Genomic DNA, 22,040 nt, shown 5'->3' on the forward strand with positions numbered 1-22,040 from the left:
TACTAAGTAGCTGAGGCTGGCCGCAAATTTGTGATCCTCCTGTCTCAATCTCCCAAGAACTGGGATTACAAGCGTGCACCATCACACCTGGCTTGATTAATTTCTTGATATATGTATGATTTCTTTTCTTTCTTTCTGGGTTTTTTTTTTTTTTTCTTGCAGTACTGGGGATGGAACCCAGGGGCATTCTATCTCTGAGCTACACCCCCTGTCCTATTTTTTAGTCTTTTTATTTTTGAAACAGTCTCACAGAGTTGTGAAGAGCCTCGTAAAGTAGTTGAGGCTGTTCGTGAACCATGATCTTCCGGTCTTAGCCTCCCGAATGCTGGGATTACATGTATGTGCTACCAAGCTCGGCTCATATATATGATTTCTAATTCTTTCAATTAAATGTTATTTTTTTGGTACTGGGGATTGAACTCAGGGGCATTCTATCTCCAAGCTATACCCACCCTTATTTTATTTTTATTTTGAAACAGTCTCACTAGGTTGATGAGAGCCTCACTACTGGCTGAGGCTACCCTCAAGCCTTTGATTCTCCTGTCTCAGCCTCCCAAATACTGGGATTACAAACATGTGCCACCATGCCTGGTTTAAATGTTACTTTTAAATGCAAAGTATCTTAACTTGATACCTTTTGTTGTTGTTCAGTTTAACTTAAAAAGTTGGGTTATAATGTGTAAAAGAAAAACTGCCTTAGAAATCACCAAACTGCTATTATTATTATTATTATTATTTTTTTTTTTTGTGGTACTGGGGATGGAACCCTGGGGCTTTCCACCTCTGGGCTACACTCTCAGACTTATTTTATATTGTATTAGGAAACAGGGTCTTACTAAGTTGCCGAGAGCCTAAGTAGCTGAGGCTGGCTTCGAACCTGTGGAATCCTCCTGTCTCAGCCTCCCAAGCGCGGGGATTACAAGTCTGCGCTACCACGCCTGGCACCTAGGTATTATTTTTAAATAGGGCCAGGTACATTAAGCCTTGGAAATTAGAAAAACTTATAAAGATACATAAAACATGGTTTCTGCTTTCAATCTGGTTAAAGTATTAGCATCTATGCAGATATATTTTAAAAAGAATGCTAACATAAAGAAGAAAATAAGAATCTATTGTTTTAATATGTAGTTGTTTCTTAAGGGACAAAAATGGATAGTTGTTTAAGAATAATTAAAAGATAATTCTCACCTTCTGTTAAGACCAGCTTAAGTAAGTTATTAATTTCAGTTTCACCTGGGTACAAGATATTTAAACCAGAGCTGAAATGATACAAAGAGTAAAAAACAAATTTAAACAAATGTAGAAAATTTAATCTCTAAATGTTTAAATTTTATTTTTATTTAAGATTCTAGTTTGATTACATAAAACGGAGATATATTTTATTACTAAAAAGCCTTTGATCCTAAATTCATTTGTATGATTTAGTTCAATCCCTTCCTCCTTCTGTCTGTGAATTAATAAAATGATAATTTATGTGAGGTCCCAGGCAGAACTGGTTACAGAGAATCAGAGCTGGGATTGATGGCGCACGCCTGTAATCCCAGTACTTGGGACCTAGAGGCTATGCCTCAACTTCTCAAGTATGGGGATTACAGGCGTGGACCACCACACTTGCTATATGTGGTGTAGGTGCTGGGATTACATGTGTGCACCACCATATATGCTAGATGTAATATTTTCGAACCCATCCTAGAGTGGAGGAAATAAAAGCCTCGAGCCAAGGCCACAGATGTGAAGGACAGAGCAAAGACTAGGCCAGGGCTGCTGGTGGCCAAAGCCTGCTCCTCACTACCCTGCCACACTCTCCCAAAAGAGAATGCCTGACTGCAAGCCAGTATCCACTTACAGGGTGGTTTGTTTGTTTCCTTTTTAAATCCAAAAGGAGACGAGGACATGTGGGTACAAGGTTGCCTTTGGCCCTCTGAGGACAGGGGCACAGACTCCTCTCTGCTAAATGACCCCAGTGCGTGAGGTCCCGCCTGCAGGGTGGGCTGGACATCTGTGCTGCGGTTTGCAGGGAAGAACGCAATGCCTTGCAGGAGAGTCATGTTTGCAGAGAGCACTAAGAAAATCACTTGCTGTTTACCTGATGGCAAGGCAGACTTCCTTCTGAATTTCAGGGCAGATTTGGTCTTTTGGTGCCATCAGCAACTGCCAAAGAAGCAGTCCCGACCGTCGGATGATGTCTCGGTTCCTTTCCGTTTGTGGGCTGAAGAGAAATTTAAACACCACCTACAGAAACAGAAGGGGGGTGTCTAAAGTGCCAGCTCTACAGGGTGATGTTACCCCACGAAGGAGCACATGGTAGATGTTCCTATGAATAGATACCGAGTGCATTTTTAGCTATGATCTCTTCTCTTGTGCAGTGGTGTAATTATAGTAAATATTTTTCATATATTAATTGCAATGAGCAACACATATCAATACTCCATTAACTGCAGTGCAAGAATATGCTAATTCTAATTACAGGACTAAAAGGTGGTGAGATCCAAAAGAGGAATGTGCTTCGATTTTTCCTCTGGTTGGACTCAGGTGGCTGGAGCCAAAGCCGTCTTGTCAGTTTAGCTCCCGGCAAGGCATTCACCTGGAAAACGACGAGGATGCAGCGTATGATGCAGGTATCCCCGTTCACCATGGCCTTCTCCATGATGTCGCAGATGCTGCTCAGGTGGTGGGCTTCGATGGGATGCTGCTTGCCCAGGACACTTGTGATGGGAAGACTGGGGTTGGTAGCCAGAAGATTGAGCTGGTGTATGCACATCGCACCGACGTGGTGCAGCAGCTGGTTTATGACCTCGTTCGTGGCTATAGCCTCTTCTGGAAGGGGAGAACGAAAGTAACTCAGCGAGGAAAGACTCTGGGCAGCCCCTGAGGAGCCACCTCCCTCTTACAAAGGACGCATGCACACCAGGCCGGCTGTCTTGGCTCCGGTCTCATCCGCTGCCCCTGGAGAACCCTCCTCTCTGCTGCAGGGCACGGGGGCGAAAAGTCCTGGGAACTTCAATTTCCCGGACACAGTAGCTACTACTTGTTGAGCCCTTTTTATGTGCTGGACTAAGGAAAGCTTTGCATCCATTCCTTAGGTAGGGTATAAATTTAGGCCATTTTAGCCCTGTTGGGAGAGCAGCATATACAAATCAGGGAGGTTCAGGAATTCACCCCAGGTCATGCAGCTTACAAAGTGCTAGAAGTGGGGTTTGAATTGAGGCCATCTCAGGCCACGCACTTATGCCACTGCATTCTCTCACATGGGCAGGGATGGGACGGGAGCTCTTCCTGTAAGGACTAGAGGACACCCCACCTTTGGGCTCGGTGATGATGTGGCTGACTCCCAGCCTCTGGCACACATAGTGGAAGGCTTGGTTGCCAGGGTTACACCACTGGTCGATGTAATCATTGGAGCACGTCCAGAGCATGTTGTTCACTGTGTCATAGCAGGCACCTGCCAAGAACATACTCGATTCAACTCTCATGTTGCCATCTGTCCACATACATGTCTCTCACAGCGCTGCTAACAAATGGAAGGGCAAGGATGCTCTCTAGTTCGAACAGCCAGGCTCCTACTCCCGCAGATTTACTTATCAAAGCACAAGACGTGGCAAGAAGCCAGGATTTACTCTTCAATTTTTTATTTTTTGTGGCACTGGGAATTGAACCCAGAGCTCCACCCTCAGACTGATTTTATTTTTTATTTGGAAACAGCGTCTCACTAGATGGCTGAAAGCTTTGCTAAGTGCCGTGGCTGGCTTGAACCTGTGATCCTCCAGTCTCGGCCTCCCAAGTACTAGGATTACAAGCGTGTTCCACAAAGCCCAGCTTAAACAGATAGCTCGTAAGGCCTCATTTATATGTGACTTACTTTCAGAAAGGATTTAAGTGGCTTACACTAAAAACCCAGGTAACAATAGTCCCAACTAACACTAACACAAAATAAAAAGCCCTAGAATCTAAGCCTAAAACTCCTAAATGAGCTTTCTAATGACTAAGGGGAAGAAAAAACCCAATATATGTAGCACATTCATTCTCTATCAAGCACTGTTCACAGAATGCCTTTTTTTTTTTTTTTGGCATGAACATTGAGATTTTGTTATTGGAATTATCAGACAACCTAATGGACAGTATCTTCAATGGTATTTTTTCAGAGATAATTATAATTATTATTATTTTGTGGTATTGAGGATTATACCTAGAGGTGTCTATATCTGAGCTACATCCCCAGCCTTTTTTTTATTTCTTATTTTGAAACAAGGTCTCACTAAGTTGTGGAGGCCCTTGGTAAATTGCTGAGGGTGGCCATGACCCTGCAATCCTCTTGTCTCAGGCTCCCAAATACTGGCATTACAAGCATACAGTAACTACCATGCCTGCCTCAGAGAATTTTACATATGGAAAATTCTTTTACTAATTCCCCAAATTAAATAATATTAAACATTTCTTTTTTTGTGGTACTGGGGGTAAAACCCAGGGGCACTCTACTTCCAAGCTATACCTCCAGCCCTTTTTATTCTTGTTTTTTGTTTTGTATTTTTGGTGGTACTGGGGTTCCTGGAAGCCCTTCTACCTCCAGGCTACACTCCCAGACCTATTTTATAATTTTTTTATTTTTGGAAACAGGGTCTCTTAAGCTAGCACGGCTGGCTTCGAACCTGTGCAATCCTCCTGTCTCTGCCTCCCAAACGCGGGGATTACAAGCATGTGCCACCATGCCCAGCCTCTATTTTTTTATTCTTTATTTTGAAACGGTCTCACTGAGTTGCAAAAGGCCTTACTAAGTAGCTGAAGCTATCCATGAACTGCGATCCTCCTGTCTCAGCTTCTCAAAGGCTGGGATTGTAAGCATGTGCCACCACTCCCAGCTCAATTTCTTTTCTTTTCAAGGAAACTCAAATATCATAGGGAATTGGCAAGATTTTTCAACAGAAATTGCTAAAACTCTGAATTTTCCAAAGAAACATGTGCATTTTTTTCTTACCCAATCCAGGCACAAGAGCACCACGTCCCAGTGAGCTTCCAGCAGCATCTATGAGATCCGCACGACTTGTGAACTGACCATCCGAAATGTTATACACCAAGCTGGAGGCTAGGACTAGAAACCGACAGTAAGCTTTTTAATGGAGCTGAAGGCTGCTTTTCCCAGTCTCTGTCTGAGGCTCTGGAGAAGACTGGTATGGTTTGGACACAAAGAGTCCACCAGAGAGGAAATGGCTGGGTCACTGCTTTAATTACTATAGCACCCTCCCTCCTTTTTTTTTGGGGGGGGGTACTAGAGATTAAGACCAAGAGCATTCTACTTCTGAGCTACACCTCTAGCCTTATTTATTTATTTATTTATTATTTATTTATTTTTGCAGTACTGGGGATGGAACCCAGGGGCATTTGACCTCTGAGCTACACCCCCTGCCCTACTTTTTATTCTTTATTTTGAAATAGGGTCTCACTAAATTGCAGAGGGACTAAGTAGCTGATGCTGGCTGTGAACCTGCAATCTTCCCGTCTCAGCCTCCCAAGTACTGGGATCACAAATGTACGCCACCACACCCAGCTTCCTGCCTCTTTTATAAATAAACACCCATTTTAAAATATTAATACATTTTTACACATATTATTTTCCATTCTACATTTAACATTTTGGGTCCTGAAATAGCAGTTTTTTGTTTCGTTTTGTTTGGCAGTACTGGAGATGGAACCCAAGGGCATTCGAACTCTGAGCTACACTCCCAGCCCTGTTTTTTATTCTTTTTATATTTTGAAACAGGGTCTCACTGAGTTGCAAAAGGCCTCGCTAAGTAGCTGAGGCTGTCTGCGAACCGCAATCCTCAGGTCTCTGCTTCCCGAATGCTGGGATTCCAAACTTGCCTCATCACACCCGGCCTGAAATGGCAGTGTTTTACATACTTACTTTTATTTATTTGTGTGTGTGGTACTGGGGATGGAACCCAGGGGCTTTTCTCCTTCTGGGCTATACTCCCAGACCTATTTTATATTTTCTTTGGAAACAGGGTCTCACTAAGTTGCTGAGAGCCTCACTAAGTAGCTGAGGCTGGCTTCGAACCTGCGCGATCCTCCTGTCTCAGCCTTCCAAGTGCTGGGATTACAAACGTGCGCCACCACGCCCAGCTTACATAATTTAACAGTTTTGGGATTCTATCAGAATGAACAGAGTGCTTATGTCACCCGTAGATAAATCATTTTCTATAACTTTAGTGAACTGATGGTTATTTCTAGTAATTTTACAAGACAATAGTTATCAAAATTATACTATTATGTAATTTTACAGGACAATAATAATCGAAAGTATACTATTACATTATCCATGAAAATGTATTTTCAGGGCTAGGGATGTAGCTCAACAACAGAGTGCATGCTTAGTGTGTACAAAGCCCCGGGGTCCAATCCCCAGCACCAAAAATAAATAAATAAATAAATAAATAAATAAATAAATAAATAAAAGCAAGTAAATAAGTAAAATTCCTCCTAGCCTAAAATGATATCAATGATTATTATTTTATGTTGTAATCAGGCAGCACTGCAAGTATTGTTTAACAGAATAAGTTTAAAATAATTAATAGAGCCAGGTGTGGTGGCGCACCCTTGTAATCCCAGCATTTGGGAGGCTAAGACAAGAGGACTGTGATTCGCGGACAGCCTCAGCTACTTAGTGAGGCCCTCCGCAACTCAGTGAGACCCTGTTTCAAAAATAAAGAATACGAAATAGGGCTAGGGGTGTAGCTCGGAGATAGAATTCCCCTGGGTTGTAGCCCTAGTACCACAAACAAAACAAAACAAAAATTAATTAATTAACTAATTAAAATAAAATAATAGGACAACCTTGAATTTCAGAGTTTGAGATAGACTGGGTAAAGTGCCATAAATGAAATTCACTTACTTTTTAAAGATGATAAGCCACTTGTTCCACCAAAAAGAGAGCGGGTGGCAGAGCTGCCTGAGCCCCCCGGGGGAGGGACCAGCATCACCAAGTAGGTGCCGCAGGTATAGATGGGCGTCTTCCGGAGCATTTTGAGAGGGAGCCCGCAGCTAGTATTCGCTGGAGAAAAGAATGAAAATGCTGAGTACAAACACTTGCCGCATGGGTTAACTTGATTACCAGAACAGATGAGGGTATGATAAGGGAGCCCCAACTTAATGGCCAGATTAAGAAAAGGAAGGAGGAGGTAATAACTAAGGAAAAAATAATTATTTTCTGCTCCAGAGCCTGACCCCAAGCCACTTGTTAATATGGTCTGACCGTTCTCAAAGGTGATCCCAATATTCAATATGCCTTCCTTTTAAAATTATTGCTTATTTATTTTTTGTGGTGCTGGGGATTGAGCACAGGAGCATCCTACTTCTGGGATATATTCCGAGGCCCTTAATTTTTATTTATCTTTTGTTTTATTTCACTTTATTTGTTTGGGGGTATTGAGGATGGAACCCAGGGGCATTCTATCCCTGAGATATACCCCCATCCCTTTTTATTTATTATGAAATAAGAGCCTCGTTTACGTTGCTGAGGCTGACCTCAAACCTGCAATCCTTCTGTCTCAGCCTCTCAAGTACCAGGACTACAAGTGTGTATCACTGTGCCCAACTATATGAAATCTTTTTTTAACCTTAACTTTTATTGCAGTTTATGTTATAAACCAAGGTAGTTGGTATGTAACCTGTAAACTTTTCTAGAATAATGGCTTTTTTTTTGTTGTTATTGGGGATTGTACCCAGATGCATTCTACCTCCAAGCTACACCCCTAGCCTGATTTTATTTCGTATTTGGAAACAGAGTCTCACTAATCAGCTGAAAGCCTCCCCAATTTGCCAAGGCTGGGTTTAAACTTGCAATCCTCCTGTCTCAACCTCTCAAGTACTAGAATTACAAGCATAAACCACCACAGCTGGCAGAATAATGGTTCTTAACTTTTGGGAGGTAATAGATGACTTTGAAAATCTGATAACAAGTTATGATAAATTCAATGCTATTTAAAACTGGGGGAGCATGTTTATGAACCCATTAAAAGTTTTTCCTGGTTAGAAACTCCTTCAAAGGTATATAGCATGCTATCTTGCTATCTCTTTTTTGTGTGTGTGGTACTGGGGGTGGAGCTCAGAGGCTTTCTACCTCCAGGCTGTACTCCCAGCCCTATTTTATATTTTATTTGGAAACAGGGACTCACTAAGTTGCTTAGAGCCTCACTAAGTAAGTTCGAGGCTGGCTTCAAACCTGTGCGATCCTCCTATCTCAGCCTCCCAAGTGTGGGGATGACAAGCGTGCGCCACCGCGCCCGGCCCAAGGGTCTCGCTAAGTTGCTGAAGGTCTCCGCTGGCCTCGATCCTCCTGTCTCAGCCTCCCAAGCGCTAGGAAACAGGGTCTCACTAATAGCTGAGGCTGGGTTCAGACCTGTGAACCTGTGTGATCCTCCTGTCTCAGCCTCCCAAGCTGGGATTCCAGCAAAATTAGTCTTTAAATTGTATTTGCATAGAGAAACCCTAAAATCAAGGTGAGTGTGGTAGCTCACACTTGTAATACCAGCATTTGGGAGGCTGAGACAGGAGGATCATGGTTTGTGGATAGCCTTAGTGTGGATAGCCATGGTTTGTGTGTAGCTCGAAGGTAGAATGCCTTGGGTTCCATCCCCAGTACTGCAAGAAAAAAATTAAAAATAAAAATAAACTTAAAAAAGAATAAAAAATATGGCTGGGGTGTAGGTCGAAGGTAGAATGCCCCTGGGTTCTATCCCCAGTACTGAAAAAAAGAAAAGAAAGAAACCCTAAAATCTAATAAATCTAGTTAAGTAGAAAAGGTGGGGTGGGAGTAGCCTAAGAGTAGATGAATATGACATAAATATGATTTTTCTGCATGTAGGCCTAATGTTTTCACCAAGATTTTTTTGTTTTGGGGGTACTGGAGATGAACCCAGGAGCATTCTACCTGCAAGCTACATTCCCAGCCCTAACTTTTGTGTGTGTGTGTGTGTGTGTGTGTGTGTGTGTGTGTGTGTGTGTGTCTGGGGATGGAACCCAGGGGTATTCGAACTCCGAGCTACACCCCCTGCCCTATTTTTTATTCTTTATTTTGAAACAGGGTCTCACTAAGTTGCAGAGGGCCTCACTAAGTAGCTGAGGCTGGCTTTTAACCTATGATCCTCCTGTCTCAGCCTCCCAAGTACTGGTATTACAAAGGTAAGCCATCACACCTGGCTTCCCCAGATATGTTTAATAGACATAGTCTTGTGGACATGGTACTATACATTAGGTTATTACATTTTCTGACTTTCAAACTTTGTAAATGTGTCATCTATTTAAAAACATTCAGTTATAAGCCAGGCATGGTGGTACACACCTGCAATCTCAGTACTCGGGAGGTTGAAACAGGAGGATCACAGGTTCACATACAGCCTCAGCAATTTAATGAGGCCCTCCACACTTAGTGAGACCCTGTTTCAAAATGAAAAATAAAGCCAGGCATCGTGGTGCATGCTTATAATTCCAGTACTTGGGAGGCTGAGACAGGAGGATTGCACAGATTCGAAGCCAGTCTCAAATACTTAGTGAGGTCTCAGCAACTTAGTGAGACCCTAATTTCCAAAGAAAATATAAAATAGATCTGGGGGTATAGCCCAAAGGTAGAAAAACCCTTGGGTTCTATCCCCAGTTAAAGAAAGAAAGAGGCTGAGACCACAGGATCGTAGTTCACAGACAGCCTCAGCTACTTAGGCCCTCCACAACTTAGTGAGACTCTATTTCAAAATAAAGAATTAAAAATAGGGCAGAGGATGTAGCTCGGAGGTCAAATGCCCCTGGGCTCCATCCCCAGACCTGCAACATAATAAACAAACAAACAAACAAACAAACAAACAAATAAATAATAGGGCTAGGGGTATAGCTCAGAGGTAGAATGCTTCTGTGTTCCATCCCCAGTTCTGCCAAAAGAGAAAGACAAAACAAAAACAACAACAACAACAACAAAATAACAAACTGGACAATGACTAGAAGTTCATGTAAGATGAACTTTGCAAAGGAAGGTACTTCGGAGGCACAGAGTAAGTGCCTGATAAAAAGCTGCTGCCTGCAGCTTCTCGGGAAGCGGGCCTGGTGCGCGCAGCCACCTACCTGCTTGGTCCTCTTTCAGGGTGTTGGAGATGGTGGAGCCGGTCAGGGCTGCAAGTGTTGCCGACGGGGAAGCTCTATATCGAGAGAGTCGGCTCAGGAGCATCTCATTGATGCTTTTGGCAGACTCGCCCTCTTTCCTCATTAGAATTGTGCGCTCCTGAAGCGGGTTGGCTACAAACATGCCATTTTCAACCTGACATTGAAAGAAAACAAAGTCCTGAAATATTATCTGTTTTCATTTAGTTAGCGAATATCTACTTGATATTTTTCTGACTTAGTTGCTTAAAAGCAATTCAAAAACTTGAGTGCTCTACATAAACTACCATAAACAGAAGGAAGACTATGCTAAGTTTGAGAGCTTTCATTTTTCATCATAGCTGAAATTAGTTTCATAAATTCTATGAAAAGATGTGGATTAAAATTCCTTACGCTGATTTCCATAGCCAGCACTCACTAATCATGAGCCTCTGACAGGTACAGGGAAGACGGGAGAAAAACAAACTGCTCAGTCTTTGACGTACTGCTAAGGATGACTGTGAGGTTAATGTCTTCTTGAGACAAAATCAGTGGCTAAAATCCAACTCCCTATGGACCACAGGTAACAAACACTAGCTCCAGCTGCTCGGGCGCTGGCAGAGCCATCCCGGAGACAGGCAGACCCTGGAAGTACACACGCTGCTTCAGCGGCACCGCCACTGGGCCTGGCCGCTCGCGCTGGTCACTTGATTGTCCCCCAGGACACCTGCAGGGCGACGGTGCCCAGGCCCCTTTGCCTGGCTTCCTTTTCCCTTGGTCTTTTCCCCTGGCCTTCCTTGTTAAAAGGCCCAGATCACTCACCATCAGCTTCTCCCTCTCACTCCTTGTCCACCTCGAGTCTTTAACCCAACTCCCCGGCTCTCCCCGGCCTCTCATCTCACAGGCAGAAGCGGTCGAGTCCCCACGTACGGGCCTCCGTGGCTTCCACCCTGACTCCCCGTCCTCTTCGTCATGCTCTCTACTGACTTCTTTCTCTTTGTCCTTATTTTTATTATTTATTTTTTTGGTACCAGAGATTAAACCCAGGGGCATTCTACCTTTGAGCAACACCCCCAGGCCTCTTTATTTTTTTGTTTGAAAACAGGATCTCACTAGGTTGCTAAGGCTGGCTTCATCCTGCAATCCTCCTGTCTCAGCCTCCCAAGTACTGGGATTACAGGCATGTGCCACCATGCCCAGCCCACATTTTATCTATCTGCCCATCCTTGCCACTAAGAACTAGTCCCGCTTTTTAAACTGTCCTCAACTCTCTCCACTGACTTTTCTACTTGTCTAGGCTCCTAAACCTTACACACCCACATCTTGCCGCACTGATTTCCCCACCCTCCTGTAGAGTGACCTTTAGCCGTCACCGCTCTGTTATACAACTCTAAATATAACCCTGCAAAGGCATTCAAGAGAAAAATCAATCCTCTTTAAGCTTCGCATTCAAAAGCATTACCCATCCACCCCTATGAGAAAAATCAATTGATAACTTAAAATAAATAAATAAGTAGCTGGGCAAGGTGGTGCACACTGGTAATCCCAGTACTTGGAAGGCTGAGACGGGAGGACTGCAGGTTCGCCATCAGCCTCAGCAACCTAGTGAGACTCTGTTTCCAAATAAGAAATAAAATCGGGCTGGGGGTATAGCTTGGAAGTAGAATGCCTCTGAGCTCAATTCCTATAAATTCCAATAAAAATATATAAATAATTAAAAAGGGCTGGGGGTGTAGCTTGGAGGTAGAATGCCCTGGATTCAATCCCCAGTACTGCACCACCTTCTGCAAAGAAAAGAAAAGAGAGAAGACAACTTCAGCAAGATACAATCACTACAAGAAAGGCTCTTGAAATATTTTCCAGCAGATCTGATTTAGGAGGTTTCTGAGATGGTGGAGGAGAAAGAAAATTCCCCATCGGAATCAGGGGACTCTCAGCCGGCGTCCTCAGAGACCCTAGTAAAGGATCTTCGCAACCTGAGCCTCGATCCTGCTACCGAGCTGCCTGCCCAGCCAGTGTACTGGGATGTGTTTGAGTCCTCCTCGGAGTCAGAGGACGACTCGCCCCCGCCACGGGACCTCCGCGCGAGGGACCGAGGCAACAGTACCCGAAGCGAAAAGGCCTTATGGGAAATCCGAGGTGGCTACCCCTACAGGTGGAGAGGAATCCACACGGTGCTCTCAGAGCGCAGAGAAAGGATGTCGAGGATGAGATTGCTTTTAAGCCTCATGCGTCCCCGGAAGGTTAAAGAAGAATGAAATGTCATCGATTTCAGTGAAGGGGAGAGCGAATCAACCAGCATGCCATTCAAATGTACCTGCAGTTTTTGCGAACAGAACGGATGGGATCCTTCTAAAAATGCTAAAATAGGGAGCGAATTCACAACGTTGGTCTAGGCACAAGTCTTAATGTTAGTTTTATGCGATCTACTCTGGGTGAGGATTGATTATACGCCAACAACTTTGAATAGCCTGTGTCTGATAGAAATTCTGATTTCTTCTCTTTCATGTCTTTTGGGGAATGCTGGGAGCCTTTTCCTGCCTTGATACCAATAATTTTATAAGGACTCTGTAGTAGTTTGAATATATAAACAACTTCCATCTATACTTTAATTCCACTTTTCTATTTGACCCAAAAGTGGTTGCACAGGGAACATTGTAGTTTGGGTTAGTATAATAAAATTTCCTGGTTTTCAAAAAAAAAAAAAGAGAAGAGGAGAAGAGAAGAGAAGAGAAGAGAAGAGAAGAGAAGAGAAGAGAAGAGAAGAAGAGAAGAAGAGAAGAGAAACACTGATCAAGCACCTATGAGAAGCCAGTCAGCCTGGGGTTTGGTCACAAGTGGCAAATCACTAACTCCAAAAATTTTTAATGGTAGCTGGGTGTGGTGGGCACGCTTGTAATCCCCGCTCTTGGGAGGCAGAGACAGGAGGATCGCACAGATTTGAAGCCAGCTCCTAAGAGACCCTGTTTCCAAATAAAAATATAAAATAGGTCTGGGAGTGTAGCCCAGAGGTAGAAGGGTTTCCAGGAACCCCAATACCACCCAAAAAAAGAAAAAAATTTAATGGTAGAAAATTCTGAAACATATTTAAAAAGAGAATAGTATAATGCACGTCCATACACCCATTATTCAAATTCAACTGTCATCCGATGTCGGGCGTGGTGGGCATGCTTGTAATCCCAGTACTTGAGAGGCTGAGACAGGAGGATCACGGTTCATGCACAGCTTCAGCTACTTATTGAGTCCCTTTGCAACTCAGTGAGACCCTGTTTCAAAATAAAGAATAAAAAATAGGGTTGGGGTATAGCTTGGAGGCAGAATGCCCCTGGGTTCCATCCCTAGTACTGCAAATTAATTAATTAATTCATTCATTCATCTCTCATCCCTATGTTATCAATCTTTTTAACTACCCTCTTCTTTATTTGCTCAAACATTTTAGAATATATTCCAGACAGCATGAAGGTCTACTTCCTAATATGCCACTAAACATCTTTTTTTTTTTTTTTTTTTTGGTGATACTGGGGGTGGAACCCAGAGGCTTTCTACTTCCAGACCATACTCCCAGACCCATTTTTTCATATTTTATTTGGAAACAGGGTCTCACTAAGTTGCTGAGAGCCTCACTAAGTAGCTGAGGCTGGCTTCGAACCTATGCGATCCTCCTGTCTCAGCCTCCCAAGCGCGGGGATTACAAGCGTGCGCCACCGCCCGGCTCCACTAAACATCTTTAAAATACAGATTTTCTTATATAAAATAGGTCTGGGAGTGTAACCACAATGTCATTAGCATACTGAAAAAGAAAATTAAGGTTAATCTGGTTTTGTCATTAATACTCCTCATATTTTTATATTTTTATATTCATATTTCAGATGGTCTCCATAAAGGTTTTGTTTTTAATTAGTTTGTTTGATTCAGACTCCAAGTGATTCCACGGTGTTTGTTCTAAGCTAGAGCAGGCTCTTTTCTCCCCCAAGTTTCTACTTCATGCTGCGGGCAGGGCCTATTTTAGCTGCTCTGTTTCCTCTGGGGCAGGGCTGGGCTTCTGATTACATAACTGTATGGCTAAGCATGCCTTTATATTATCTTCATGGTTGATTACTACTTTGGTTGCATACTGACTTCTGAAGACATCTTCACTCGGGACCTTGAAAGCGGCACTCCATTTCTATACCAGGAACGAATGCTGATGCCATGGCCGGGGGCTTTTCTAATTCCTTGTCATTTGCGTGTACTTTTTTTTTGGAAGCTTTAAAATCTTCCTTACCAGCCGGGCGTGGTGGCGCATGCTTCTTATCCTCGCGCTTGGGAGGCTGAGACAGGAGGATCGCGCAGGTTTGTAGCCAGCTTCAGCTACTGAGTGAGGCTCTCAGCAACTTAGTGAGACCCTGTTTCCAAATAAAGTATAAAATAGGTCTCGCAGTATAACCTGGAGGTAGAAAAGCCCCTGGGTTCCACCCCCAGTACCACCAAAAAAAAAAAAAAAAAAATCCTCTTTACCTTTGGTAATCTAAAATTTCACGAAGATATATCATGATGTGAACATTTTCCAGTCCTATCACAATTTTTTTTTTTTTTTGGTGGTACTAGAGATTGAATCTAGAGGCATTCTACCTCTGAGCTATTCACTTATTTCTGTTTTATATATATATATTTTTTGAAACAAGGTCTCACTAAGTTGCAGAGGGCCTCATCAAGTTGCTGAAGCTGTCCTCAAATTTACAATTCTCCTGTCTCAACCTCCCAAGTGCTGGCATTACAAGCATGTGCCACCACTCAGCCAAAAGATTTCTTTCTTTCTTCCTTCCTTCCTTTCTCTCTCTCTCTCTCTTTCTTTTTTTTTTTTTTTTTTGTGGTACTGGGGATGGAACCCAGGGGGATTCTACCTGCAAGCTACACTCTCAGCCCTATTTTTATTCTTTATATTAAAACAAGGTCTCACTAAGATGTTGAGTGTCTTTACTAAGTAGCTGAGGCTGGCTGTGAACCCGTGGTCCTCCTGCCTCAGCCCCACAAGTTCTGGGATTATAAGTGTGCGCCACCATGTCAGCTCCAACAGATATATTTTAAGCTAGATATCAATATCATTTAGTCTAAAGTTTTTCTTTTATTCTTTTTTGACCATGTTTTCTTCTTTATTTTCTCTGTTTTCTTTCTGGAACTCCTATTAGCAAGATGACTGATAGATTATTCCATTATGTCTTCTCTATTTCTCTCTCATACTTATTTTTTATTTGTCCTGCTTTCTGGGAGATAAAGTTAACTCTTATTTATTTATTTATGTATTTTATGGTAGTATTAGAGGTTGAGCACAGGGAGGCATTCTACCTCTGAGTTACAATCCCAGCCCAATTTTTTTAATTTTTAATTTTGAAACAAGGTTTCAAATAGGTTGAAATAGGTTGCTGAGAGCCTTGCCAAATTGCTGAAGCTGACCTCAAACCTGCAATCCTCCTGTTTCAGCCTCCTAAGTACTGGGTTTAGAGGTGTGTGCCACCACACCCCGCTGTAACCCTTTTAGCAATTTTTAACTTTGGATAAACATCGTTTTAATTTCTAAGAGGCCTCTCTCTCATTCTTTGATAGTTTTTGTGTGTGTGGCGCTCTGTTCTGTTTGATGAATACAGTATCGTCTTATACTTCAGAGTAGTGTTAAGTCTTGCTCTAGCCATTCTCTTCCTTTTTCTTTTTCCTTTTTAATTTTCACATTGGAGGCTTTTCTTATTTGTTGTTGATCCTGGTTTTCTGATCTCTCTGTCTCTTTTGGTCAGGGGAAAATTTCTTTTCTTTTCTTTTTTATTTTTTTTTTTTTTTGAAACCGGGTCTCACTGAGTTGCAGAGGACCTCACTAAGTAGCTGAGGCTGTCCGCGAACTGCGGTCCTCCAGGTCTCAGCCTCCCGAATGCTGGGATGACAAGCGTGCGCCACCACGCCCGGCTGGAAAATTTCAATGTACACAAAAAAGAGAGAATGGAAACATATATTTCCTATGTGCCCTCACCTGGCTTCGAAAACTATTTATATATTTAGCCAATCTAAAGAATTTTATATTACATATATTTTTTGGTCAACCTAGTGGATGAACGCCTTCTCACAAGCCTACTTGTCGCCTCTCACGGAGACTCCCAATTTCCATCCATAGAGCCATTCTTGCTCCTGCAGTGTAGATCTGCACTCCTAACACCCATGAGCATTTCTACTGAAAACGCCCACTGTCAACACATCCAATGACGTGATTTCCTGTTTCTCCCGATGAACCTTCACAAAGCTTGGCTCTGTTTACACCAGACAACCCCAAATGGAAAAACCATAACAGACATTCAAGAAGAAAACCAGTGTTAGGGAAATGGTGAATACACTGTGCATTCTACCAGGATCTTGGGTTCTTCATCCGTCAGTATAAAAAGGAAGTAAATAGAAATGTTTCTGCAAAGACATACAACGAGAAAGCTAAACTTACCACAAGTTCAAAAATGTCCATGAAGACAGAATGTCCCTTTGGTGTTTTCTCATTCAGACTGGCGGGAGACCAGATCCAGTAGAAGTAAGTACCGTCGGAGGAGAGGTGCACGGTGCTCATAGTGCTGCCCATGGGGAGGTGATTGGCTGGCATGGGTACCGTCTGGCACACCTGGACCCAAAAAGGGGGAAATCTTCATTGGAGCGACATAAAACTTCTTTTTATTTAAAAAAAAACTTTTTTTAAGTATTAAAGATTTTTATTGTTGTTCTGAGCATGCTTCATGTTTACAAATACACTTTAATTTAAGCAAAGAACTTTAAAAGGCCAAAGGCAGAGGGCCATTGGTGAGGATTGTGCCACTGAAATTTCCTGCAGTGATCATCTGTAATCTACTGGTGTCCCTAGATGCTGAGAGGTGTTTGTTCCCGAGTTGTTGTTGACAGTTTTGAGTATTTTGTTTGTTTTGAGTCATCAAGGAGGGAATGGGGTGGGAAGAGGGAAGGGCTAAATGAATGATGTGTGCATGTGTGCCTCTACCATCTTGTACTTCATTAAGATGTATGACTACAATGCACCAATAAAATAAAACATTGTAAAGTATAACGTATTATTTTATTTTTGTGCTTTTATTCGTGCATTATAGTGTGTCATAATGTAAATCATGTTGACAATGTTCACGCTCTTAGTGCCCCCCCATTTCCCTCCCAATAAGTACCCAATAGTCTATGGTAGTATTTCTATTAAGGAACCTAAGTCTTCTTCCATCCCTACACTTTTATCTCCTCCCTGGCTACTCTGAGGTTTCTCCTCATCATCTGGAGTCCCTCTTCTATCCCAATTCCTCCCTATCCTGCACATATTAAAGAAAACATATGACCCTCCACTCTCTGTGATTGGCTAAAATCACTTAACATAATGTTCTCCAGGTCCTTCCATTTGCTTGCAAATGATGTCATTTCATGTTTCTTTATTGTGAGTAGAATTCCATTGTGTATATTTCCCATAATTTTGCAATCCACTCCCCGTGGACACCTAGATTGGTTCCATTGTTTGGCTATTGTGACTTGTGCTGCTATGAACATGGTACTGTAGTTCTCTGGTTTCAACCCCTTTGGAAAGATAACCAGTACTGGTATGGCCATATGATATGGCGGATCCATTCCCAGTTTTCTAAGGACTTTCCACACTGATGTCCACAGTGGCTAGACTAGTATGCAACCCCACCAACAATGTACAAGAGTGCCTGTTTCCCCACCGCCTCACCAAGATTTCTTGTTATTTTACTTTTTTATGATTGCCATTCTAATTGGGATTAGATAGAATCTCAGTGGAGTTTTGATTTGCATCTCCCTGACTGCTAATGAGGCTGAACATTTTTTTCATGTATCTATTGGCCATTTGTATCTCCTCTTAAATTTCTGCTTAAGTATGTCAGCCCACTATTAATGCTGTTAAGTCCAAAATGAGAATTAATTGGGCTTTCTGGTCAAAATAAAATTATTCTTTGTGTGTGTGTGTATGGAGCTATTCTTTAATCTCTAAGAATAATATATAAAAATTTTATGGCCAAGTGTGGTGGTGCACGCTTGTAATCCCAGTACTTGGGAGGCTGAGACAAGTGGATCATGCAGGTTCGAAGCCAGCCTCAGCTACTTAGTGAGGCTCTCAGCAACTCAGTGAGACCCTGTTTCCAAATAACACATAAAGTAGGTCTGGGAGTATAGCCCGGAGGTAGAAAGCCTCGGGGTTCCACCCCCAGTACCACCAAAAATAGAAAAAAAAAAAAATTCATGGCAAAAATATAAAAGTTCATAAAATGGGCAGTAAAATAGAAACAAGTCAATGTGGTGCCACAGGCTTCTAATCTTAATGCCTGGGAGGCTGAAACAGGAGGATCACAGGTTCTTGGCCAGCCTCACCTACTTAGTAAGGCCCTCTGCAACTTATTGAGACACTGTTTTAAAATAAAGAATGAAAGCCGGGCGTGGTGGCGCACGCTTGTAATCCCCGCGCTTGGGAGGCAGAGACAGGAGGATCACGCAGGTTCGAAGCCAGCCGCACACGCTGGCTTAGGAGACCCTGTTTCCAAATAAAAATGTAAAAATAGGTCTGGGAGTGTAGCCCGGAGGTAGAAGGGCTTCCAGGAACCCCAATACCACCACTAAAAAAAAAAAAAAGAATAAAAGATAGAAAATAGGGCTGAAGATACAGCTCAGATGTAAAATGCCCCTGGGTTTAACTTTCAGTTCCCCTCCCCCCAAAAAAACCAACAACAAAAAATGCTGACTAGATTATTATTTTTAATTATTACTATTCTTTTTTTTTTGTGTGTGTGTGGGTCTGGGGATGGAACTCAGAGACATTTGACTTCCGAGCTACACCCCTCCTCTATTTTTTATTATTTATTTGAAACTGGGTCTCACTAAGTTGCGGAGGGTCTCACTAAGTAGCTGAGGCTGTCCACGAACTGTGATCCTCCTGTCTCAGCCTCCCGAATGCTGGGATTACAAGTGTGCACCACCACGCCCAGCTATTATCATTCTTAATTATTTTTTAAATCCAGGAATAAAAGAGCTGAAACCCCCAAAATAGAAATCATTAGGGAAGGCTAAATGCCTTCCAGGTTACAGTAAGAATGGTTTTTAGTCACTCCTTCGCGTTGGTGAGTCACCTGTTTTTCCAAGCCAATTTATGACCCCTCAACTCATGAACTTTTTTTAAACTTGTTCTGTCTGCCTCAAGCATAAAAACTCATTTAGCGGCTACAATCACACTTTGAACCTGTAGTGCCAGAAGTCTAGAAAGGTGACAGCTACTAAATGATATATGTCAAATCTAAATTGCACCCAGTACACCTAGCTACTTAGCAGCTGCGGCAGTGCTTTCTTGGATAATGTCAAAAAGGTTTTGCAAAGCCAGGTGTGGTGGCTCACACTTGTAATCCCAGCAGTTGGGAGGCTGAGACAGGAGAATCACAGGTTCCAGGTCAACCTCAACAATATAGCAAGGCCCTCAGCAACTTAGTGAGACCCTGTTACAAAAAATAAAACAGGGCTGGGGGTATAGATTAGAGGTAGAATGCCCCTGGGTTCCAGCCCCACTACCACCATCACACACAAAAAAAAAGTTTGTTATTTATGTTATTTACAGCTATAACTTAGAGACAGAGTGTGGGCTTAGTATGAACAAAGCCCTGGGTTCAATCCAAGCATGTGCATGCACGCTCATGTGCCCACGTACATGTGCGCACATGCAAACACACACACACACACACACACACACACAGTATGTTGTTGGCAGTCTGGCATGATGGCACACATCTGTAACCCCACCCAATACTTTGGAGGTTGAGGCAGGAGAATCACAGGTTTGAAGCCAGCCTCGGAAATTCAGGAAGACCCTGTTTCAAAATAAAATAAAATAATATAGGGCTGGGGGTATAGCTCAGAGAAGAAACACCGCTGGGTCTAATCCCTAGCACCACCAGAAAACAAACAAAAGACCAAATAACAATTAAAAGGCCACTATGGGAAGAAAACATATCAACTGTATTATTATTCCTTCCACTGAAGACAGGAACTTCCCTATCTCTAACAAGCAAAAGACAATGCCGTAGTTTTCTGTTTACCTGAAGAGTGTTCTGGTCAATGACCTGGAAAAGGGAGTGAGGTTTATTATCGAAAGACACAGGCCGGTGAAGAAGACTGCCACTGCCAAAAGCCACCCATCCTGGCTCCAGCTCCTCGTTCCGGCAGTACACAAACCCTCTGTAAAGAAAGAGAGTCACGGTGGAACTGCCAGGCTATGTCTGCGCCCACCAGAGCAGAACAGATATAAGCAATACCCTGTAGTCAGGTATAACATCTGGACAGAGCTCATACTATATTAATGTTGGGACCAACAAATTAGGGCAAATTTTCCACGACGAGTTAGGGAAGTAAAGAAATTAGGGGAAAGGTCTCACTAAGTAGACAAGCGGCCCTCAAATTGGTTTCTTTGGGCAGGGATTCATAGATGTTACATCTCAAAATCATTGCTAATATAATGTCAGATCTAAGATCAAAAAGACTTTCTTAGAAAAATGTTCACTTGTCAACATGGAGAAGTCACTGATCTTATTAAAAAGGTACTGAACACAGTGGAAATCATGATCATTGGGCTACCAAACTCTTCAGGGTCAAAACAAAGGTAAAATTCATTCACAGAACAAAATGTGGGGAAACAGCAATAAGAAGAGACTGGGATCATTTGAATTATTCCGTTAGTAGTTATTTACTTAGTAGTTATTGGAAATTCAGACAAAGCCCCTTCTCTTCTTCCCAGAGGCTTATGTAAGAGGAAAATGTGCCAGCCAAATCATTCAGCAAGTTCCATGCAACTGACCTGAGAGTACCATGTAATCCAGACCCCAATTTGCTTACTCCTCTTCCAACTGAGTTAGTTGTGTACAGGTAAAGACCGTCTGCGGTGAGACAGCGTCCCAGGTCAGCATCTGAAAGTGTGTTTTCACAATTATACATATACATATGGTTTTTCTACTAAAATAAAATACGTGCTTTTTCTATTGAAAAACTCATTAGGAAATTGAGCAAAAGATAAATCTCCTACTTTACAAAACAAGTGCTTCAATATAACTTTTCAGGGTAGATGGCTTGAACCCTCAAAACCAAACATTTAAAAAAACAAGTGGGAAACCAGGCGTGGTGGTGCACACTTGTAATACCAGCATATGGGAGGCTGAAAGAGGAGGATCGCAGTTCAAGGCCAGCCTCAGCTACTTAGTGAGGCCCTCTGCAACTCAGTGAGCCCCTGTTTCAAAATAAAGAATAAAAAACAGAGCTGGGGGTATAGCTCAGAGGTAGAATGCCCCTGGGCTCCATTCCCAGTACCCACCTACAAAAAAAAAAAAAAAAAACAAGTGGGAACAGGGCCCAAAATTAGGGTAAAAGGGCAGATAGTTATTAGAAGGGAACCTAGTTCAGCCTGCCAAGTGTAGTGAGTCAAATTTAAACATTCCTACCTCTAATCTGAAATAACTCAGAGGACACAAATGACCGCACAGTAAGAAAGGCATGAGTTCTTGAGAGCCTTGAGCAGCCTACTGCATTGGAGAGGTTAACAAATCATGCTCCGGTGAACCTTCTCGTTTTTTAATTTTGCTTTTAGAACAGGAGGATTCATCAATACACATAGTAAATTACTAAGGGAATTTAAGTATCGTAACACAAGACATACTCTATTGGCCGACCCAAAGCTTCAACTTCCATATCCAAACTCAAATGCCAAGTAACTCATGCCACCTTGGCAGCAGTGTATGGACGATCCCTTTCCTCGCTATAATAAAACTATCCACTTTCTTACCTCACTGAGTATCAACTTTTACACTTTGACTGATAAAGCAAACAATGGACATACTGTATGGGACTTGAGCTTAGTTAAAGGAACACAGAATTATATCCAG

At 42.5% G+C, this 22,040-nt stretch overlaps 1 protein-coding gene across 2 annotated transcripts in view; it reads right to left on the reverse strand.

Annotated features, from left to right (window-relative positions):
* HECTD4 (HECT domain E3 ubiquitin protein ligase 4) overlaps window positions 1-22,040 on the reverse strand; it is a gene marked incomplete at both ends in the record, with an annotated part of 174,075 nt that overhangs the window by 97,084 nt on the left and 54,951 nt on the right. For both annotated transcript variants that reach the window (XM_080717667.1, XM_080717666.1), the window contains 10 exons: window positions 1,189-1,259; window positions 2,087-2,232; window positions 2,585-2,817; window positions 3,302-3,442; window positions 4,973-5,086; window positions 6,887-7,045; window positions 10,105-10,297; window positions 16,577-16,747; window positions 20,208-20,346; window positions 20,963-21,071. In XM_080717667.1, the coding sequence (XP_080573793.1) occupies window positions 1,189-1,259; window positions 2,087-2,232; window positions 2,585-2,817; window positions 3,302-3,442; window positions 4,973-5,086; window positions 6,887-7,045; window positions 10,105-10,297; window positions 16,577-16,747; window positions 20,208-20,346; window positions 20,963-21,071 (1,476 nt within the window). The remainder of the gene's footprint in view (window positions 1-1,188; window positions 1,260-2,086; window positions 2,233-2,584; window positions 2,818-3,301; window positions 3,443-4,972; window positions 5,087-6,886; window positions 7,046-10,104; window positions 10,298-16,576; window positions 16,748-20,207; window positions 20,347-20,962; window positions 21,072-22,040) is intronic.

This window comes from Muscardinus avellanarius, assembly GCF_963383645.1.
Source record: "Muscardinus avellanarius genome assembly, chromosome: 21".
NCBI lineage: Eukaryota > Metazoa > Chordata > Mammalia > Rodentia > Gliridae > Muscardinus > Muscardinus avellanarius.